Raw genomic sequence first — 16,226 nt, forward strand, 5'->3', positions numbered from 1 at the left:
ATATATATATATATATATATATATGAATCATTTATTTATTTGTCTGTCTGTGTGTGTGTCATCATCATTTTCTTGCATGGTTGCAGGGTCTGCGTTGTGTGTGTTCAACATGTGTGTGTGTGTGTGTATATATTTATGAATTTTGTATGCACATATGTATGTATATGTGTGTGTCTGTGTGGGTGCATATGCATGTGTATGTGTATGTATTTGTGTATATGTATGAATTCTGTATCTATGTATGCATGTATGTGTATGTATGAATTATGTTTGTAGGTTTGTATGTATGTATGTATACGTGTGTGCATGTGTATATGCATATTTGAATGTAGGTATGTATGTATGTGTGTGTGTGTGTGTGTGTGTGTGTGTGTGTGCATGCGTAAATGTGTGCATGTGCATATGTGTGCTTGTGTATAAGTATGAATTATGTATTTGTATATGTGTGTGTGCATATATGCATGAATGCATGTACACATGTGTGTATTAATCATATGTAAGTATTTGTGTCGTATGTGTATGAATGTGTGCACGTGTATATGACGTGTGTATATATATGCATGTATGTTTATTTGTGTACATTATATATGTATGAATTATGTACATACGTATGTATGTGTGTGTGTCCATTATCATTCTTTTCCTACAATGGTTGCAAGTTTCACATTTGTTTGTGTGACAGGATTGTGTCTATATGTTGGTATGTATTTGTGTGTGTGTGTGTGTGTGTGTGTGTACAAACAGTTGCAAATAGTGAAACCATGCTGCAGTTAATGCCGTACAAGATGAGCGTTCCTACGGAGGAGGTGTTGCCGTGTGGTAAAGCAACACGCCAAAGCAACACGCCATATGGGTGGAGACGTCCCAAGGATCAAGTGCCCCACTTTGATTCCCAGCTGTCAGGTTATTATATTGCAACTGCCTCCACACATTCTACACCCCCCACTTCCTCCCATCCCCCCCCCCCATCTCCGCCCCGTCTCTCCCTCTCGAAGGGATAAAGACATTTAATACCTGGAAAAAAAAAACAATATTTGGACATACGGCGTCAACCAGCCGTTATTACTTTCACAGCACATTTCAATTACAGCTTAAAATATCTGACATCGCACAAGTGCTTGAGCAGTACTGTATCAGTTGATGTGTACTCAGATACTACAATGTGAGTGAAAAGTATAGTAACGGTACACTAGATGAATGCTGAAGTACGTTTGGATCGTCTCTTCGAGTACATTAAACGCCAGCTGTAGCACAAAATAAGATCTGTGCTTCTGTTAAAAGGTGGTACATTCCCTCTAGACTTTAAACACTTTTAAAAGTACCCTTCTCTCAACTTAAAGTGGCCACTTTGTTTTCCCGGAGAGAAAATATGGCATACGCTTATATTAGTAGACTTGTAGCATTAAGTGTAGTCGGGTGATTTCGGCTCAACGTTAGTGGATTTTCGTTGTTTTTAGAGGATGTGTTGCATTGGATTGCGGTACGGTGCGCGGGTGTAGACACACTCACGTGGTGAAGGCGTCGTTGTGCTTCGCTCCGAGGTAGTACGAGTACAGGTTGAACATGCCCACCATGAACGCCACGAAAACGGTCACGAAAATCACCATGAACTTAAAGATATCCTTCACCGTCCTCCCCAGGGAGATCTGCAAGGGGCCGAAGCTCTCGTTGGCGGGCAGGATGTAGGCGATGCGGGAGAAGCTCAGGACGACCGCGATGGCGTACAGACCCTCGGATATGAGCTGCGGGTCCGAGCGCATCCAGTTGATGCGGGCTGAAAACCAACACACACGCCCGGGTGTTTATGGATTTCCATTCGGCCAAGGCGAAAAGACGGGAGTTTCTCAAGGTTTACTGCGTATCCAGGGGAAAGACGGTTGATTGCGCTTGATTTATTTATGTTTCCTGCCACTTACCGAGCTGAAAGTACTGGATTTCGAAGGGCAAGGTTGCGTTAGACAGGTCGGTGTAGTGCTCGTCGACGTAGCACTGGGCGGAATACGCGTGCCAGAAGGCCATCAGTCTGGCCATGAAAGAGGTCATAAAAATGGCCAAAATGTTGAAGTCAAGGAGGTTCCAGGGCTCTGAGATGTACTCCCTGATGTCCTGGGACCAAATGTTTTTACACTCCTCGCAAATTTTCCCTGCAGGGAGAGAAAGACATCTCAGTTGACGGAAAACGAATTCCTCTCCGGCAACCGGATGATGTCTCGTTTCATTTGTCGCGTCAAAACTGTAAATGTGACGGATCGGCCCCGACCGACCGCCGGGGTTTTCAGGCCGATATAAAATCTCCGCTGTCGAGGAAAGTTAAGCGAGGAGTCGCTCAGGATCGTAACGTACGCGGAAAATGCGGCGTTATCGTCGGCCGAGCCTACGGAGCAAAGAGCGAGCGTAAGATTGGATTGCCGAGAGCGGAAGCTGCTGACCGACGACCCAGGAGATGATGAGGATCTCCATCCACGTGAAAGGGGTGGTCTTCATCCGAAACAGCTGCGAGGGGTGATCGCGGCTGGTCATGTTGGGCAGCAGAGACGGCCCCTCGAAGCGGTCGGCCGCGTTCAGGACCAGCAGGCAGAGGAAGATCATGAAGGACGCGGCGTGGGCCACAAACTTAAGGAATGGTCCGCGCATGAGCTTCCCTAACTGGCAGAAAAGCAGAAAAAGTCCATTTCCTGGTTGATGAAGCTCCAACTTTGACCTTTGGTTTTGTTTCCTTCACTCACCTTACTTGATGGAGCGAGCCAGTACATGAAGGCCAGAACGGGCAACCCCGCGGCCACGCCGAGGACCAGGAGGATCTTGACGGCCGTGGTTTGCTGACGCAGCCCGGACAAATTCTCGTACCAGATGGAAAGGAGTTGCTGCTGGCAGTTTGGATGCGCCACGAACTGAAGGTGAGGGAGACGGATTACGCCGGCGAGCGCAAGGTCGAATGCAGAAAAAAAAAAAAAAAAAAAAAAAACAAGTCAATAAATCAAGACGCTTACCTTTTTAACTTCGTATTTTATGGCCAGTTTCAACCTGATGAGGTTTTGCCTGCAGAGGGTGGCGGAGTTCGGACGTGCGTCGGCGTCGCCGTTCAGGACGGCCTCGACTTCCTCGGTGCTCCGGCACAGATCCAGGAGCCCCACCACGAAATCCTTGCACTGCATCGACAGCTTCTTGTAATCGTTCTGCGACGGAGAGCGAGACACGGGTAACTCCGACACCTTTTTTTTTTTTTTCCGATTGCATAACGCGTCACGTGCGAGCCGGTGAAAACACTCCTGCCTTGAACTCCTTTTCGATGTCGGCCAAAACGGCGAGCTCGTTGCTCAGCTCCAGCGCCGCCATCACCGGGTCCTCGTTTGAGAGGGACAGATACGCCGGACTGGCCAGACCTTTGTAGGCGTTGATGCGGGACTGCGAATGTCTGAAGGAGTCGTGCCGCTGCTGCTCGCCGCAGCTCCCGCACTTGCAGAAGTAGTCGTGGGGACGCTCAATGCGGGCCCCCTTGGCGAGGAGTATGTGCACTATTTCGTAGGAGTGACACTGCGAGGCCAGGATGATGGGAGTGATGTCGCTGGAGAAAAGAGTGCCGTTCTCCTCACAGGCAAAGAAGTCAGCTCGCGTGTCCGCCCGGCTGTCCGTGAAGGCCTCGTGGCTCAGGATGACCTCCACGATGCGGGTGTAGCCTTTGCTGATGGCCAGCAGCAGAGCGTCTCCCACCCTCGCGATGTTCCTGTTCCCGAGCAGGAGCTTGGTGACCTCCAGGTGCTCGTTGGAGACGGCCAGCTGCAGAGCGTTCTGGCCCATGTAGTTGACGCAGTTGACGTTGAGGTCCGACAGCTTGTCCAGCATCCGCCTCACTTCGGGTATATTTCCGTACTCGACGGCGTCTAAGAAGCGCTCCTCCGTCATGGAAAGGCTGGGTCCGGATTTGCCGCGAAACAGATAACCGGCTCTGCGTAGAGCTTGTCTCCTGGGTTTCGGCATCGCCTCCTGCGGCATCACGGCTCCTCATTCCTCACGCCATCTAAACGCCGCTAACACACAGGAAAGGCGATCGATGATTTGGATGGAAATACTTATAATTTAATGATAATTACACAATGGGATCGCGCACATATGCGTGCCGTGCAGCCGTACGCCGAATGCGGAGAGGAGCGGCTCGGGAGACGCACGGATGAAAATCCGGAAAGGGCAGCTGGTGTCCGGAGAATTATAACTCTCCCTGCATGAGCGACGCCACCCACGGACTCATCATCTGCTCCCCGCCACGTCCTGCTCCCGACGCCGCCCTTCCACTCGACCTCAACCTCGGCCAGTTATGCATCTCGCACGTCTCGCTTTGCGAGTGAAGGCTAAAATTTTGAGCCCAAGCGGAATGTGACTCTCATTCTTAACCCCATCCGGTGACGATCTTTCATTACATTGTGAATCACGGCCAAGAAGTAATGCAGTTTGTGTCCAGTGATTGCATTTTGATAACTTGGTTATCCCCCGCAAGCTAATCGATCCAGCTTAGATGATGATTACGGATGGCAGTGTCCTTTCGTTCAGCCATAATTTTGTGTTAAAAAGATTAGCTTAATAGAGTGACCGCGGGTTCCGTGTGCAATGCAGAATTCTTCCAACGGCAAACCGTGAAACGTTAATTGTCTCCTTCTAGTTTTAATCTATCTGTCTATGTGTTTATTTAGTGCCTTAATAACAAGGAAAGTGCATCCACCTGGACTAAGCTGGTGTTTTCCACTAAGAAAAGGCCTTCTGGATCCAACTGAAGAGGTGAGACAAGTGATACCGGGAGAGTGATGCACAATAAAATAAAATAAAATTGAATAAAATCAAATGAAATTGGATAAAATTAAATTTACTAAAATAAAATAAAATTAAATTAAATTAAATAGTGCTGCAGCAAGCAATGCAAAAGATTTGTAGTATAAAACCTATAATTCTGTGCCGTACGTCACCCTTAAATTCGACTCTATTTATTACTCTATTCCACTTAGCCAAAAGATGATAATATGACTGAAAAAAAAAAATTTTTTTTACATGTCAACTGTTTTCCGGATTTAAAAAGGATCGTGCAAAAGTTCTCTTACCCTGAGGGAGACGGATCCACCGGCAGAGGAACCTGCAGACAGGCGAAGGGATGCAACTTGCAACGACTGAGTCACTTGCCAGAGACTCCCACCTGCCGTCGGTGCAGCTTCTACACGCCCAGTGGGCGGTTTCGGGCAGGTTTTGGCACCGTGTCGTCTACTTTATATTTTTATATCATACATTGCTGAACTATCCTCGCAACCCGTGAGAGAGGTCTAGAGAAGCCTTGTCATTTAAACACCCAGACTAATGCAATAGGCTGCGCAAATATGCACCGACTGTCAATATGATGAAAGACGTCAATCTCAGAGATTATATTTGATGGAGCCGCGGCTCCACAGGAGACAATCCCGGAAAAGCAGGTTTACCAAAATCCTCTTAACGCACGGCACCGCCGAATTATAACACCCATTTCATGTGAGCCATTATCCGGTGTGTGCATTTAAAATACAAGTTTACAAGGATGCTTGAAAATGTGCCAATGTACTCACAATAAAATACACACAATTTTCCAACTTTCCCTGATTTTATTGTGGTATAAAATGCCGTAGATGCGGATGAGAGCAACATAATTCCGCAAAGTGGAGACTAAAAAAATTACGACGCTTCCACGGGTACCTGAAGGCAGCATGGTTGTCTGTCGCGGTGCGCCCTCTGCTGGCTGTCTTTGGTACTGCAGCGGCGGTCGCTGTCGTCAAGGAGCTGCGTCCTCGGTTGCTATCATGGAGGAACTGTACACAGACTGCTCCTCCATATCACCGTGGTCTCCTTACTCCTTTAAATCGTTTATAGGGCTTTAATTACCTATCAAAAACAGCCGCTATGTGCATTTGTGATTTCCGCGAAGAGGGCTAAAATCGTCACGGGATGAGTGATGCTAGCTTGACCATGCTAACGTAGCAGCTAGCGGGGGAGGGGGGGCGTCGAGGAGCCCCGCCGGCCCCCCCGGGGGTGGAGGATGCAAGTTCCCCGGGATAACCTCTCCTACCACTCGTATCCTACTTTAAATCTGAATGGGGGTTTGTTTTAAACTTGACTGAAACTTATTTGTTTGTTTGTTTTCCGAGCAGGTTCATGAATAATTAATAGCGAAGGTCTGTAAGTAACACGACAGCCGGGCGGGGTTGTCCTCGCAGCATTACCACTTTTATTGCTTCGAATTGAAATTGTCGCCGACGTTTAGCGCTCATTTAAAAGTCAAAGAAAACAAAAAGAAATCCTTGACGTTTCCACACAGGCTGGGGCCAGACGGAGGCCTCCTGAGGGAGAGGCAGCTGTTGGTGGAGGAGCAGCGGCGCTGTCGAAGCCGAGCCCGCAGGTTCTCCCTGGAAACCAAACGACGCCGGAAGTCAGTGTCTGTTATTAGCATTAGCATATTAGCTCTTAATTTCTCATTGCTATGGGGGCTCACCGGGACCTGAAAAGTACGAAAAACTAAGCATCATCTCTTGACATGATTTTTTTCAGAGAAAAATTATGTCTAACACTGGCACTAACACTATGTCTGTATTCAAACACACATTGTCGTAAAAACTGTCCAGCTCGAATTAGCTTTCCAGGAAGTGGCCTTCTGGCTTAGCCTTCTGCCCAGAAACTCCCTGGATATAGTGAGAAATGGGCACAAATACAAGCTAAAATGAAAAACAATTAATAATTCTGGTGCTACAGATTGTTGGGCTCATACAGTTCCATATTTAACATTCCCCACGGGCAGTAAGGGAGCACTGTGAGGACCGGTGTGACGTGCACCTGAAGCTCCACACTCAAAAACAAGCTGCCGTGAAGAAGAGGAATACAACAGGGACAACGTGGAGAGCCAAATGCATTTGGGGATAATAACCACGGACTATCAGGCAGCTTCGTCGCGTGAAGAACCCCCCTAACTTACTTTGGGCAAGTGCTGGAGCCCTCTCTGTGGCATAGCAGGCCAGGGGAGTTCGGACCACTTCGTCTGCCCCTTTTTTTTGCTGGTTCTGTTCATTTTCAAATAGCTGAGCGCAGTAGTTTACGACTGGTGCACTGCAAGAAGTAACTGGTAATAGAGAGACTCGGGATTCAAAGATTCAGAGCGTTTATTGTCACATGCACAGTGCAGAAACATGTACAGTAAAATTCCTGCTTTGCTGTCGGCAATGCATTTAGATATGTATTGATAAGAAATAATGATAGCGTAAACATTATTATAAAAACGAACAGCGTTGGCGTCACAGAAGGTGGAGGTGGGACTTCATCAGGGATCAGCTCTGATGGTGATGGACAGGCTGACAGATGAGGTCAGAAAGGAATCTCCATGGATCCTGATGTTTGCAGATGACATTGTGATCTGTTGTGAGAGCAGAGAACAGGTGGAGGAATATCTTGAGAGGTGGAGATATTCTCTGGAGAGGAAAGGGATGAAAGTCCATCGCAGCAAGAGAGAATATATGTGAGTGAATGAGAGGAACCCAGACATTTTCAGCTAAGCAGCATCTATTACCTTCTCCTTGCTGGGCCGACGGCGCTTTATCCGTAAACATTCTTCCTGGAAAGCCAGCTCACGGTTCTCCCGGTTCTCAGCCACCCCGGAGTGATCGATGGCACGGGTGGGATTTTAGAGTTTTACACCTGAAATAGATGTGGAGGCGGGGGAGCTTCGCCTCTCTGATACCGTAAATCCTGGGCCCTCCCAGAGGCTTGATTCCCCCGCTTGCAGATATGAATAACCCTCTAAATACCTGCCTCCTTGTCGCCCACGCCGGCTGAGTTGGCTGTTTCTAATCTTGGTAATCGAAAACCATTTCTCTGGTGTGGTTATCTGGCGGGGAGTCAGTGTGATGTAGAGCAGCGTCTTGGATTTTAAAGCACCGCTTTCGCAGATATTCTTGAATGCCTCTCTGGCTTCAGTGGGATATCAAATGATTTTCACTTACAGATTTCAGATTTGTTTGCGTTTCTTTGCCATAGCAGGAGGGTGTTATATTCATTTTTCGTTTTGGGGGTTCTGGAGGCTATCCCAGCTGTCATTGTGCCTGAGGCGGGATTCACCCCGGACCGGTCGATCACAGGGTCACATATAGATGCATACAACCATCCACTCTTTTAATTGTCTGGATGATTCAGGGTCTCCATTAGACCTCCTGCATGCTGTTGGAGTGAGGGAGGAACCCCACGCAGTCACAGGGGGTTGCTGTGAGGTGGAAACGCTAACCACAGTGCCACTCAGAATTGTAATTTACCGTAATTTTCGGGCCATAAGGCAGATTGCATGATAAGTTGCATGTTAAAACATACGGTATGTACAGCAAAACAAAAGTCAGTTTCGTGAAGACGGTATTCATCTCGCTTTATTCCCTCCGAAACCGTTCGGTCTTCTTTTCTCAGCCGGATTCATCTGCGTGCTTCCTCCTCTTCCATACCATTGATTCATTAATGTTGAATTCTTTGGCGGCTGCTCTATTCTCATCATCTACTGCGTGACTGATAGCCTTGAGTTTGAATACCGCTTCACAAGCATGTCTTCTAACAGGTGCCATTATTGGGAATCCTCATACACACAAATATATTGAAGCACAGTACATACCACTATTACAAAAAGTGGCGGAGGTAAGCCTACAACGTACTGTTCTCTGATTGGTTCATGGTTGCTCCGGCTTCGCTTCGAAGACGCCGGGGCTTCATCTCTGGCCAAAGTCGCACTAAAACATTTTGACAGATTTTTGTGCGCAGTGTACCACATAAAATTGGTTTGAGATCAGTAAGCACAAATAGAATTCATACATAAGGCACGTGGTCGATATTTGAGAAAATGTAAGGATTTTGCCTTATCGTGCAAAAAATATGGTACAGTACGAGCTCAACAATCTGTAGCACAAGAATTATTCATTATTTTTCATTTTAGCCTGTACTTGTGCCCAGCTTGCTATATCCAGGGAGTTTCTGGGCAGCCTTGAACAAACCCTCCCCACCGGTGGCTAATCCCAGGGGCTGATGGGAATGTTTTGTTCCAGGAGACCAAAATTCAAAAATGAGATTTTGACCAGATGATGGTGCTCGCTATCAGAGCGATGAGGAACGGGGGGAGTGTTCACCGTACGCTCGGCGCAAGAGCATCCCGGCGGAGCCGAGAAAGTCTTGACAAGAGTTCGTCGGGATTAAAGTGGATTTTGGGATTAATGACAGCAGAAGGCTGCCTTTTGCAGCGACTCACTGCTCTTCATCTGGCAACCGGGAGAGGAAAACTGAAAATAAACTGATGTTTCTTTTTGGAGATGATTCGTGAGAACCAGTCGGCACGCCGTGAAGAAGGAAGACATCATTAAACAAGATAAACCACCCACAACAATAACCACAACCGCCACACAATATTAATACACACGATATTAAACTCCAGTACCGATCCCCTACACATGTAATTACGTTCAAAATAATGTTTGCTGTGAGCTATTCCCTCAGTTCCTGCGCTGCAACTCGCTCTCACAGCCGGTGGGTCGTTTGACAGGGGCCTTGATATTGATTTCCTTGATTATTTTTCAAAATGAAAGTCGTTGAAGTCAACTGATGACTGTTTAAAATAAAAGAGTGGAGTTGCAGAGGGGCTGGGGGGGGGGGGGGTCGCTCCGTGAAGACTTCCTTTCTCTGCTCTTTTTTTTTTTCCCGCGGTGCAGGGTTCTGGAGGAGAGGCGGAAGCAGTGGGACGTTCAGGAGCAGCGGCACAGAGAGAACATCCTCCAGCTGCGCCGGGAAAGAGTGCAGGATGCGACCGAGCGTTTCCAGAGAGCTCATCTGCCTCCCTCTCAGAGGCAAAGACAAAGTGAGTGACAGAACCGACGTTGTGCGGCAACAGACTGGATGCACTTTGCGTTGCCGGGTGTTTTCATGCTCTTTTTCCTCCCTTTGTGGCGGCTCAGCTCACGGAAGGGTTGCTGTAACTGTTGAAGACGCACTCAGTCAAATCAACGGCCTCGGAAGTCCGATGCCCCGGCGTGTCCCCACAAGCCACTTTAACATTTTCAGGTAAAAAAAAAAAAAAAAAAAAAAAAAAATGGTTGATTAATCATTTAATGGGAGGATGTCTCTCCATGTGGCCCTGTGATTGACAGGTGACAGTTCAGGTTAAACCCCGCCTCCCGCCCCAATATCAGCAGGGATTGGTTCCCGCTCCCTATGAACCTGTGTGGACGAGAAGAAGTACAAATAACGTCAAGCTGTTGTTTTGTGAATGTTTTTATTTCGGTTTATTGAGCACAGCTTTGTTAACTTCCTGGATGAGTCACTCAATCTACCTCTTTTCTTTTTTAACCTTCCCTCTTAAAGGAGCTGCACTCCCTCTCCCAGGCTCCCCGCCGTGTGCAAGTCCTTCCGTCAATGGCCGGCCTCTGCAGCCGAAGCCCACGCCGGCCTGCCTCAAGAGCACGGCGCTCGTGCCGTGACCCGCCGGGAACCTCTGAAAACACAAGACCTGCAAGCGGATTGCATTACCCAGGCACGCTGGTGATTTCATGTGGGGTTAACACACAGGCCCTGCAGGAGGTCCTCTGCGCTGCAGTGTCTGCTGCAATGTTGTTTAAAAAACAACAGCTTTGAAATAAATCCAGTCTTTTTGAAGCAGAAAACCTTCATTTTCAGACGCCGTTTGAGCAGTTTTATCGTCTGAAAGGCAACATATTGATCGGAGTAAACTGTGTCTGTGGGCGACCTCTAAAAGGCTCTACACATTTCCTTTATTTAGTTGATAGTGAAAAACAGGAACAGTATTTGATGGTATTTGACTCCTTGGTCCACCGTTTGGCGCAGCAGGCTGTTTAACCTATTAGGCCAATTAGGTTTCTAAGTATTTTACAGCCGTGGCTTCACTTCTTGGTGCGTTTCACCCATAAAAAGGGCCAAAGTGTACGTGAAAAAATAGGAAATTGTGTTTTTTATTTGCAGCTCCTCATTTCTTCTTTTGCCTCCATGTTTCAGGATAACCACTTCCTGTCCGGCTGCTGCGTTTCCGAAAGTCTCTCTGAAAGCCTGTCGAGTAAAGACAGTTTGGACACCACCGATTCCAACCCTGCTGCCAAAACGCCACCGTGTTCCGGCTCCTTCATCGTGGTCAAGTCGGAGAACCCTCGCGAAGACCCGGGGAAACCGGAGGAACCCGAAAGAATCGCGGGTGAAGCCCACTGGGGCTTCGCATCCACCGATCCGCCGGCGAAAACAGAAACGCTGTCTGGCCTGCACAGCTGCAGCTTAATACATCTCAATGAAATAACAAGCGTGGGCCCTCAGCGCCGTGAGGTGAAGGTCCCACGGAACATTTGCGGTGACGCCGTTCGCACGAGTAAAGCCGAAAACAAAGTACCGGAGCCGCAAGGTTCTGAACAAGAGACTCTTTTGTTTCTCAAACCGCAGATGGTCTTTAATGAAGGACAATTAAAATATTCATCCGTTCAAGGAATCCTCCTGTTGGACAAAAGCGGCAAAGACAAGCCTTTGTTCGAAGCCCTCCATCCGCCAAACTTTTTCTGCAATGATAGCGCATCAGATAACTCCTCACAAGATAAGTCTGCCCGGCAAACAGGAAACGAAAACCACTATCTGCCTTCCCGGAAGGAGCTTGATGCCGCTGTAAACAACCTCAACAAGGCTACAAACTCAGACCTGCACACCGAGGAGTCGATTCTTGCCGCAACCGGGTCTAATATTGAGTCAGATGGACCCGAGCGAGCGCTGCCCGCGCCGACGGGAACGACCGGTTCAGCGCGTCACGTCACGTTCGTTAAGGGAATCCTAAAAAAGGAATCCAGATGCGCGGCGGGGGTCGCCGCGCGTGCGTACGGCTCCGGACACTTGTTTTTCGCAAAGCAGGTAGCGTTAGCGATCAGAGATAGCATCGAGTTGACCCGGATCAAAGCAAAGGGCCAGCGAGGGGAAAGCGTCGTGAAGAAGCTGCGCTGGTTTGACGAGGAGAACGGGGACAAAGGGCAGATGAAGGGGAGATCGTCACACCCGTCTCGGTCAAAGGACAGCTCGGAGGACCACCGGCTAAGTCTCGCCGCCGTCTCAGGGGCCTCCGAGCCCGGACCCGCCGTGACCCCTGCGGCGTCCCCTGGTTATCACTTTACAAGGCAGGCGTGGGCAGATGTTGGGGTTCAAGTCAGCCTGCCCCAGGAAGGTGTAGCAGAGGTCAAGGCGCCGCGGTGCAGCACCAGGACCGCCGGCCCCAAGGTCCCCCAGAGGGAACTGTCCGCCGCAGTTTCAGGGGGTCTTGTTTCCTCGCGGACTAGAAAGGGCATTGTGGTGCGACCTCAATCTGCCACCGAGGTGAGTCAGATTGCCAGGACCCAGGGGAAGATGCTGACGCCCCGCCCACCAGCCAGGGCCGAATCCACGCAGGAAAAAAAGCCGTATGCCATTAGGACTCCAGATGGCGGGGGCCGGGCCGGAGTCGACCGTAAACAAGCTCCGGCTGCAGATCCGGACGTTTATTCCTCGCCGCTAGCGCGGCGCGTAATCCGGGCAGATAGCGCTGTTGTGTACACGCCGCTGTCACCCTCTTGTACCTGCCCCGTCCCGGCCGCCAACGTAATGAGCATGCCTAGTTTAGGTCATGTGGCCGGTCAGGGTTGCAGTAGAAGAAGAGCGCCGGTGCACGATGGAAAAGGCCTGTGTTTAGATTGCACTCCCACAGACGATGAGATCTCAAAGCTCTGGCGCTGTGTCCGCAGCGCCTTAACCACCAAGAATGGTAATGTATGTTTGGCTTCGAGACCCTCACGCGGCGCGGGCTTGGCTCCCATCCGTGTGTGCACACACTTTATACTCACATGCGTGTTTTTGTTTTTTTTTTTTCTCAGCCACATTCGTGTCTCGGCCATTGAAATTGAAATATAGAGTTACAGACGATTATTAACCGCAGAAGCAAATATTCCTCCCTTTTATCCCGGTGACCCTTAAATCACCCCCGTCTTTTTCTCTGCAGCCGTCGTCGCATGTAATCGCTCCAAATGGAGAAAGCAGGGAACGGGTTCCAAATGGATTTTTATTTAATGGGGGATCATTTTTTTCATCAGGGTGCGTCGCGTACTGGAAAACGTCTCGAAACCGTTCATCTATCGCCAATTCATTGATACTGATCTGGATAATAGATCGCACATTTTGTCCTTTTGAAGCTTGAGCGTTCAGAAAAGACAAACACGACCCCGGAAACCTCTCGTCCGACTGTCGGCCGTCTCGCCTTTATCCGCCCTTCGATTCCACGTCGCCATTGATGATTTAATTACGGTTTAATACCCTTTCGAACTTTGGCCGTAACAACATTTTTCCAATGTGGCCAGAAAAAAAAACAAAAAAAAACGTCATCGTTTTATTCGCCGCACTCGATCTGGTTGGTGACTTTTTTCAACATCTGTTGTTCAGTCAGAGCAGGAACGCAAAACAGTAGAAGGACGATGAACCACATGCGTTTTATTTTGAAAATGAAAACGATTGACTGCCTCGGCACGTGTGCGTCACCTTCAAATGCACGGAAATAAATAAAATCATTCATTATCTTTGCCCATTATCCTGTACTCAGAACTTGCAAACTCCACAGACACAGGCCCCCTGGTGGGACTCAAACCAGGGATCCATATTTCTGCTTAATTTACATTACATTACATTTGGCAGACGCTTTTATCCAAAGCGACTTACAATAGAGGACACAGGGACTGCAAATAACACTTGCAAATACAAAAAACACTTGCAAATTTAATGTGCAGCATGTAAAAAATGTGAAGTGTATCAGACCCCAGCACCACCAGGCATGATTCAGCGTCATTTTCAGCCATATTACATATAGCCATTTTTTATATCTGTGTATATATATATATATAAAGAGAGAGAGATAAATAGAATGATAGCGAATAGTTCATGTCATTTGGTTTGATTTTCCTATGTATTTCTTCATTTGAAATTTTTTTTTTTTTAATCATGACGCTCGGTAAACGTCGATACACGCAGTACTGACATGTGACTCGTCCTCCAGCTAAAACCCCGTCTGGCAGACCGGGCTCGGAGGGTGGTCCTGCCGGAAGGAGCCCCGGCACGGAGCGGAGCACGAGGCCTCCCGGCTCCAGGAACAAAAGGCCTCCTCAGCCGTCTCAGGTACCTGCACGCTGTTGCCCTGTGGGGCAAACGAGGGGGGAAGGATTGCCTGGGATTAGTGGATGGGTGTAGTAGTGGAATCTGTTCTCGCAGTGCTCCTCACGCTGTATTTAGGAAGCCAAACCAACTGGAGTGTGTGCTTTTGAAAAGAAAACTGGATGGACTTGGGTGAAAATGTGATGAGACGGCCTGTGAATGCAACTTTAAACCGATGAGATAAATAATCAGCCGTGTGCTGCGGAAACTAATGTGCGCTTTTCTGGTTTTGTGCAGCCGAGGTCTGCAGACCCCGAGAGGCCGAACTCGGATGCATCCGAAATGCCCGCTCTGGTTGGAGGTATTCATTTTGTCAGTTGTCCTGTGCGGCGCTTTATTTTCTGCTGATAAAAGTGAAATTCCACTTGTCTGTGTGTGAGATGATGTTTTTAGTTTGCCCTCTCCAACCCCCCAGGGTTAAAAACCATGTCCAGATCTCACCTGGTCGCTGCTGAAGGTCCACCAGTGGAGAGGGATATCGCGGCTGCCACGGAAACGTCCTGTGCCGGCGTGCAGCAGCGCGGAGCCACCTCCATTTCCATGGAGGAGCAGAAGATCTTGCTGTCCCTGGACAAACTCAACTACCGGCTACGCTGTGAGCTAATTCTCGTCCTGCGCTTGGAAGGCGGCCATGATGGCGTCATCTGTGCAGCACAGCGCTAATGACATGCCGCCGTGTCCGGCGGTCCGCGTGTTGTTATTTTGTAGATGTGCACCAACACGTCTGGAGGAACCCTTGCACACACGGCCTTGGACTCGGTGATGCACCTTCTGTGAGTATGGACTTCTGAAGGAAGCTACTCTTACCTGCACACAGGAAGCTACTCCTGCTGAACGTGTTATTATTTTTTTTTTGTCCAGAAAAGAGAAGCGGGGGCTGTGGACGACCACGGGCGCAACGCATCCGCCGCCAAGGACTCTACGCCACACCAGAAGGAACCCTGACTTCGGCAGAGGTCTTGAATCCCATCACACGGTGCGACCAGACATTCTAGCGCTACAAAAACAAAACCAAACCCCCTCAGTGGACATTGAAATTGAACGTGCCTGCAAAAAAAAAAAGAACATTACCACAAGGAAACCAAACTTCATTTTTATTTTCCCGCCTGCTCTTAAAACACACAAGAAGCACTGTTTAGTTTCTTTTCAAATATACCTATTTATTTTCAGCGGTGTCTCATCCTGTCATTACATTATAAAAATAAAACTACAATGTGATAGAAAACTCTTGAGGAAAACACGACGGACAAAGTGTTTTTTATAACTTCACAGATGTTTGTATGTCTTGAACCACGTCTTGTCGTCGATAAATGTCTGGGAAAGCTTTCGGCCGAGCGTCGGAACGTCAATGTCGCGTTCTTCTCGCTCTGACAGCTGGAGGAACGGCATTTACCGTCCGACGCTTCAAACTCAACCTACAGGCCCAACAAGGTCGGCTGCCTCCTCGTCCCCCCCGAACTGGAATTAGCCTTTGCAAATGGGCACCCTCTCACGTTCTGCGTGAAAAGAAATAGCTGCTTATTAATTCTTTATCTCCCGTGTTCAAAATAGGTGTGCACGGGGGAAACAGGCTTAAGGGATTATTAACAGAAGACGAGTTGCCCCTCCCTCACCGGCATGTCTGGTTTTGCCCCGCCATCGGCCTGCTAGGACTTGCCATGAGAGGCGGAGGAAGCCAGCACTCGGGTAAAGACTCGGGGTCACGCCGATGATGAAACTTTTGCCATTTGCACGGGGTTTCGGGTCTCCCGTCGCCGCCGTCCCGGCTGAATCATCGCTATCGGGCAAGAAACAGACCATCTTAACCGGTAGCGAGCGATTCAGCCAGCGGGGCACGAAACATCAGATTATCTGTAGTCTGTCGTCATCCGCGCCAGCCGCCTGCGGGCAGAACGCTCAATCTGCAGGTTCGCAATGAAATCTGTTCATTACCCCCACCCACCGGCGTCGATACCCCCTTCCCCGCCCCCCGCACGCAGTGGGTTTATAAGCCCCGA

General features: G+C 48.8%; 2 protein-coding genes across 2 annotated transcripts in view; one reads left to right on the top strand and one right to left on the bottom strand.

Annotated features, from left to right (window-relative positions):
- trpc6b (transient receptor potential cation channel, subfamily C, member 6b) overlaps nucleotides 1–5,246 on the bottom strand; it is a 10,947-nt gene extending 5,701 nt beyond the window's left edge. Inside the window, exons 1-7 of the mRNA XM_086163993.1 lie at nucleotides 5,088–5,246; nucleotides 3,274–4,028; nucleotides 2,991–3,176; nucleotides 2,727–2,891; nucleotides 2,430–2,646; nucleotides 1,917–2,144; nucleotides 1,510–1,774 (exon numbers count right to left, since the gene is read on the bottom strand). Of these exons, the coding sequence (XP_086020119.1) occupies nucleotides 1,510–1,774; nucleotides 1,917–2,144; nucleotides 2,430–2,646; nucleotides 2,727–2,891; nucleotides 2,991–3,176; nucleotides 3,274–3,993 (1,781 nt within the window). The 5' untranslated portion in view covers nucleotides 3,994–4,028; nucleotides 5,088–5,246. The remainder of the gene's footprint in view (nucleotides 1–1,509; nucleotides 1,775–1,916; nucleotides 2,145–2,429; nucleotides 2,647–2,726; nucleotides 2,892–2,990; nucleotides 3,177–3,273; nucleotides 4,029–5,087) is intronic.
- A 672-nt stretch (nucleotides 5,247–5,918) lies between these two features.
- Nucleotides 5,919–15,440, top strand: cep126 (centrosomal protein 126). Its single transcript, XM_086164948.1, has 11 exons — nucleotides 5,919–6,081; nucleotides 6,326–6,436; nucleotides 9,732–9,877; nucleotides 9,975–10,080; nucleotides 10,381–10,549; nucleotides 11,029–12,796; nucleotides 14,075–14,193; nucleotides 14,467–14,530; nucleotides 14,645–14,824; nucleotides 14,938–15,002; nucleotides 15,091–15,440. Exons 1-11 carry the CDS (start codon nucleotides 6,047–6,049, stop codon nucleotides 15,172–15,174), a joined length of 2,847 nt encoding a protein of 948 aa, XP_086021074.1. The 5' UTR covers nucleotides 5,919–6,046; the 3' UTR covers nucleotides 15,175–15,440.
- The last annotated feature ends 786 nt before the right edge of the window (nucleotides 15,441–16,226 follow it).

The sequence above is a fragment of the Fistularia commersonii genome, chromosome 18 (assembly GCF_037954325.1).
Source record: "Fistularia commersonii isolate RoL2024-O1a breed Wild chromosome 18, RoL_Fcom_v1.0, whole genome shotgun sequence".
NCBI classification, from domain to species: Eukaryota; Metazoa; Chordata; class Actinopteri; order Syngnathiformes; family Fistulariidae; genus Fistularia; species Fistularia commersonii.

Bases quoted from the DNA above. Each gene is read 5' to 3' on its own strand.
- cep126 (XM_086164948.1), top strand. From the start codon at position 6,047: ATGCAAGTTCCCCGGGATAACCTCTCCTACCACTC. The intron at 6,437-9,731 runs GTCAGTGTCTGT...CCCGCGGTGCAG, and splicing joins GAAACCAAACGACGCCGGAA to GGTTCTGGAGGAGAGGCGGA. The intron at 14,825-14,937 runs GTGAGCTAATTC...GTTATTTTGTAG, and splicing joins ACTCAACTACCGGCTACGCT to ATGTGCACCAACACGTCTGG.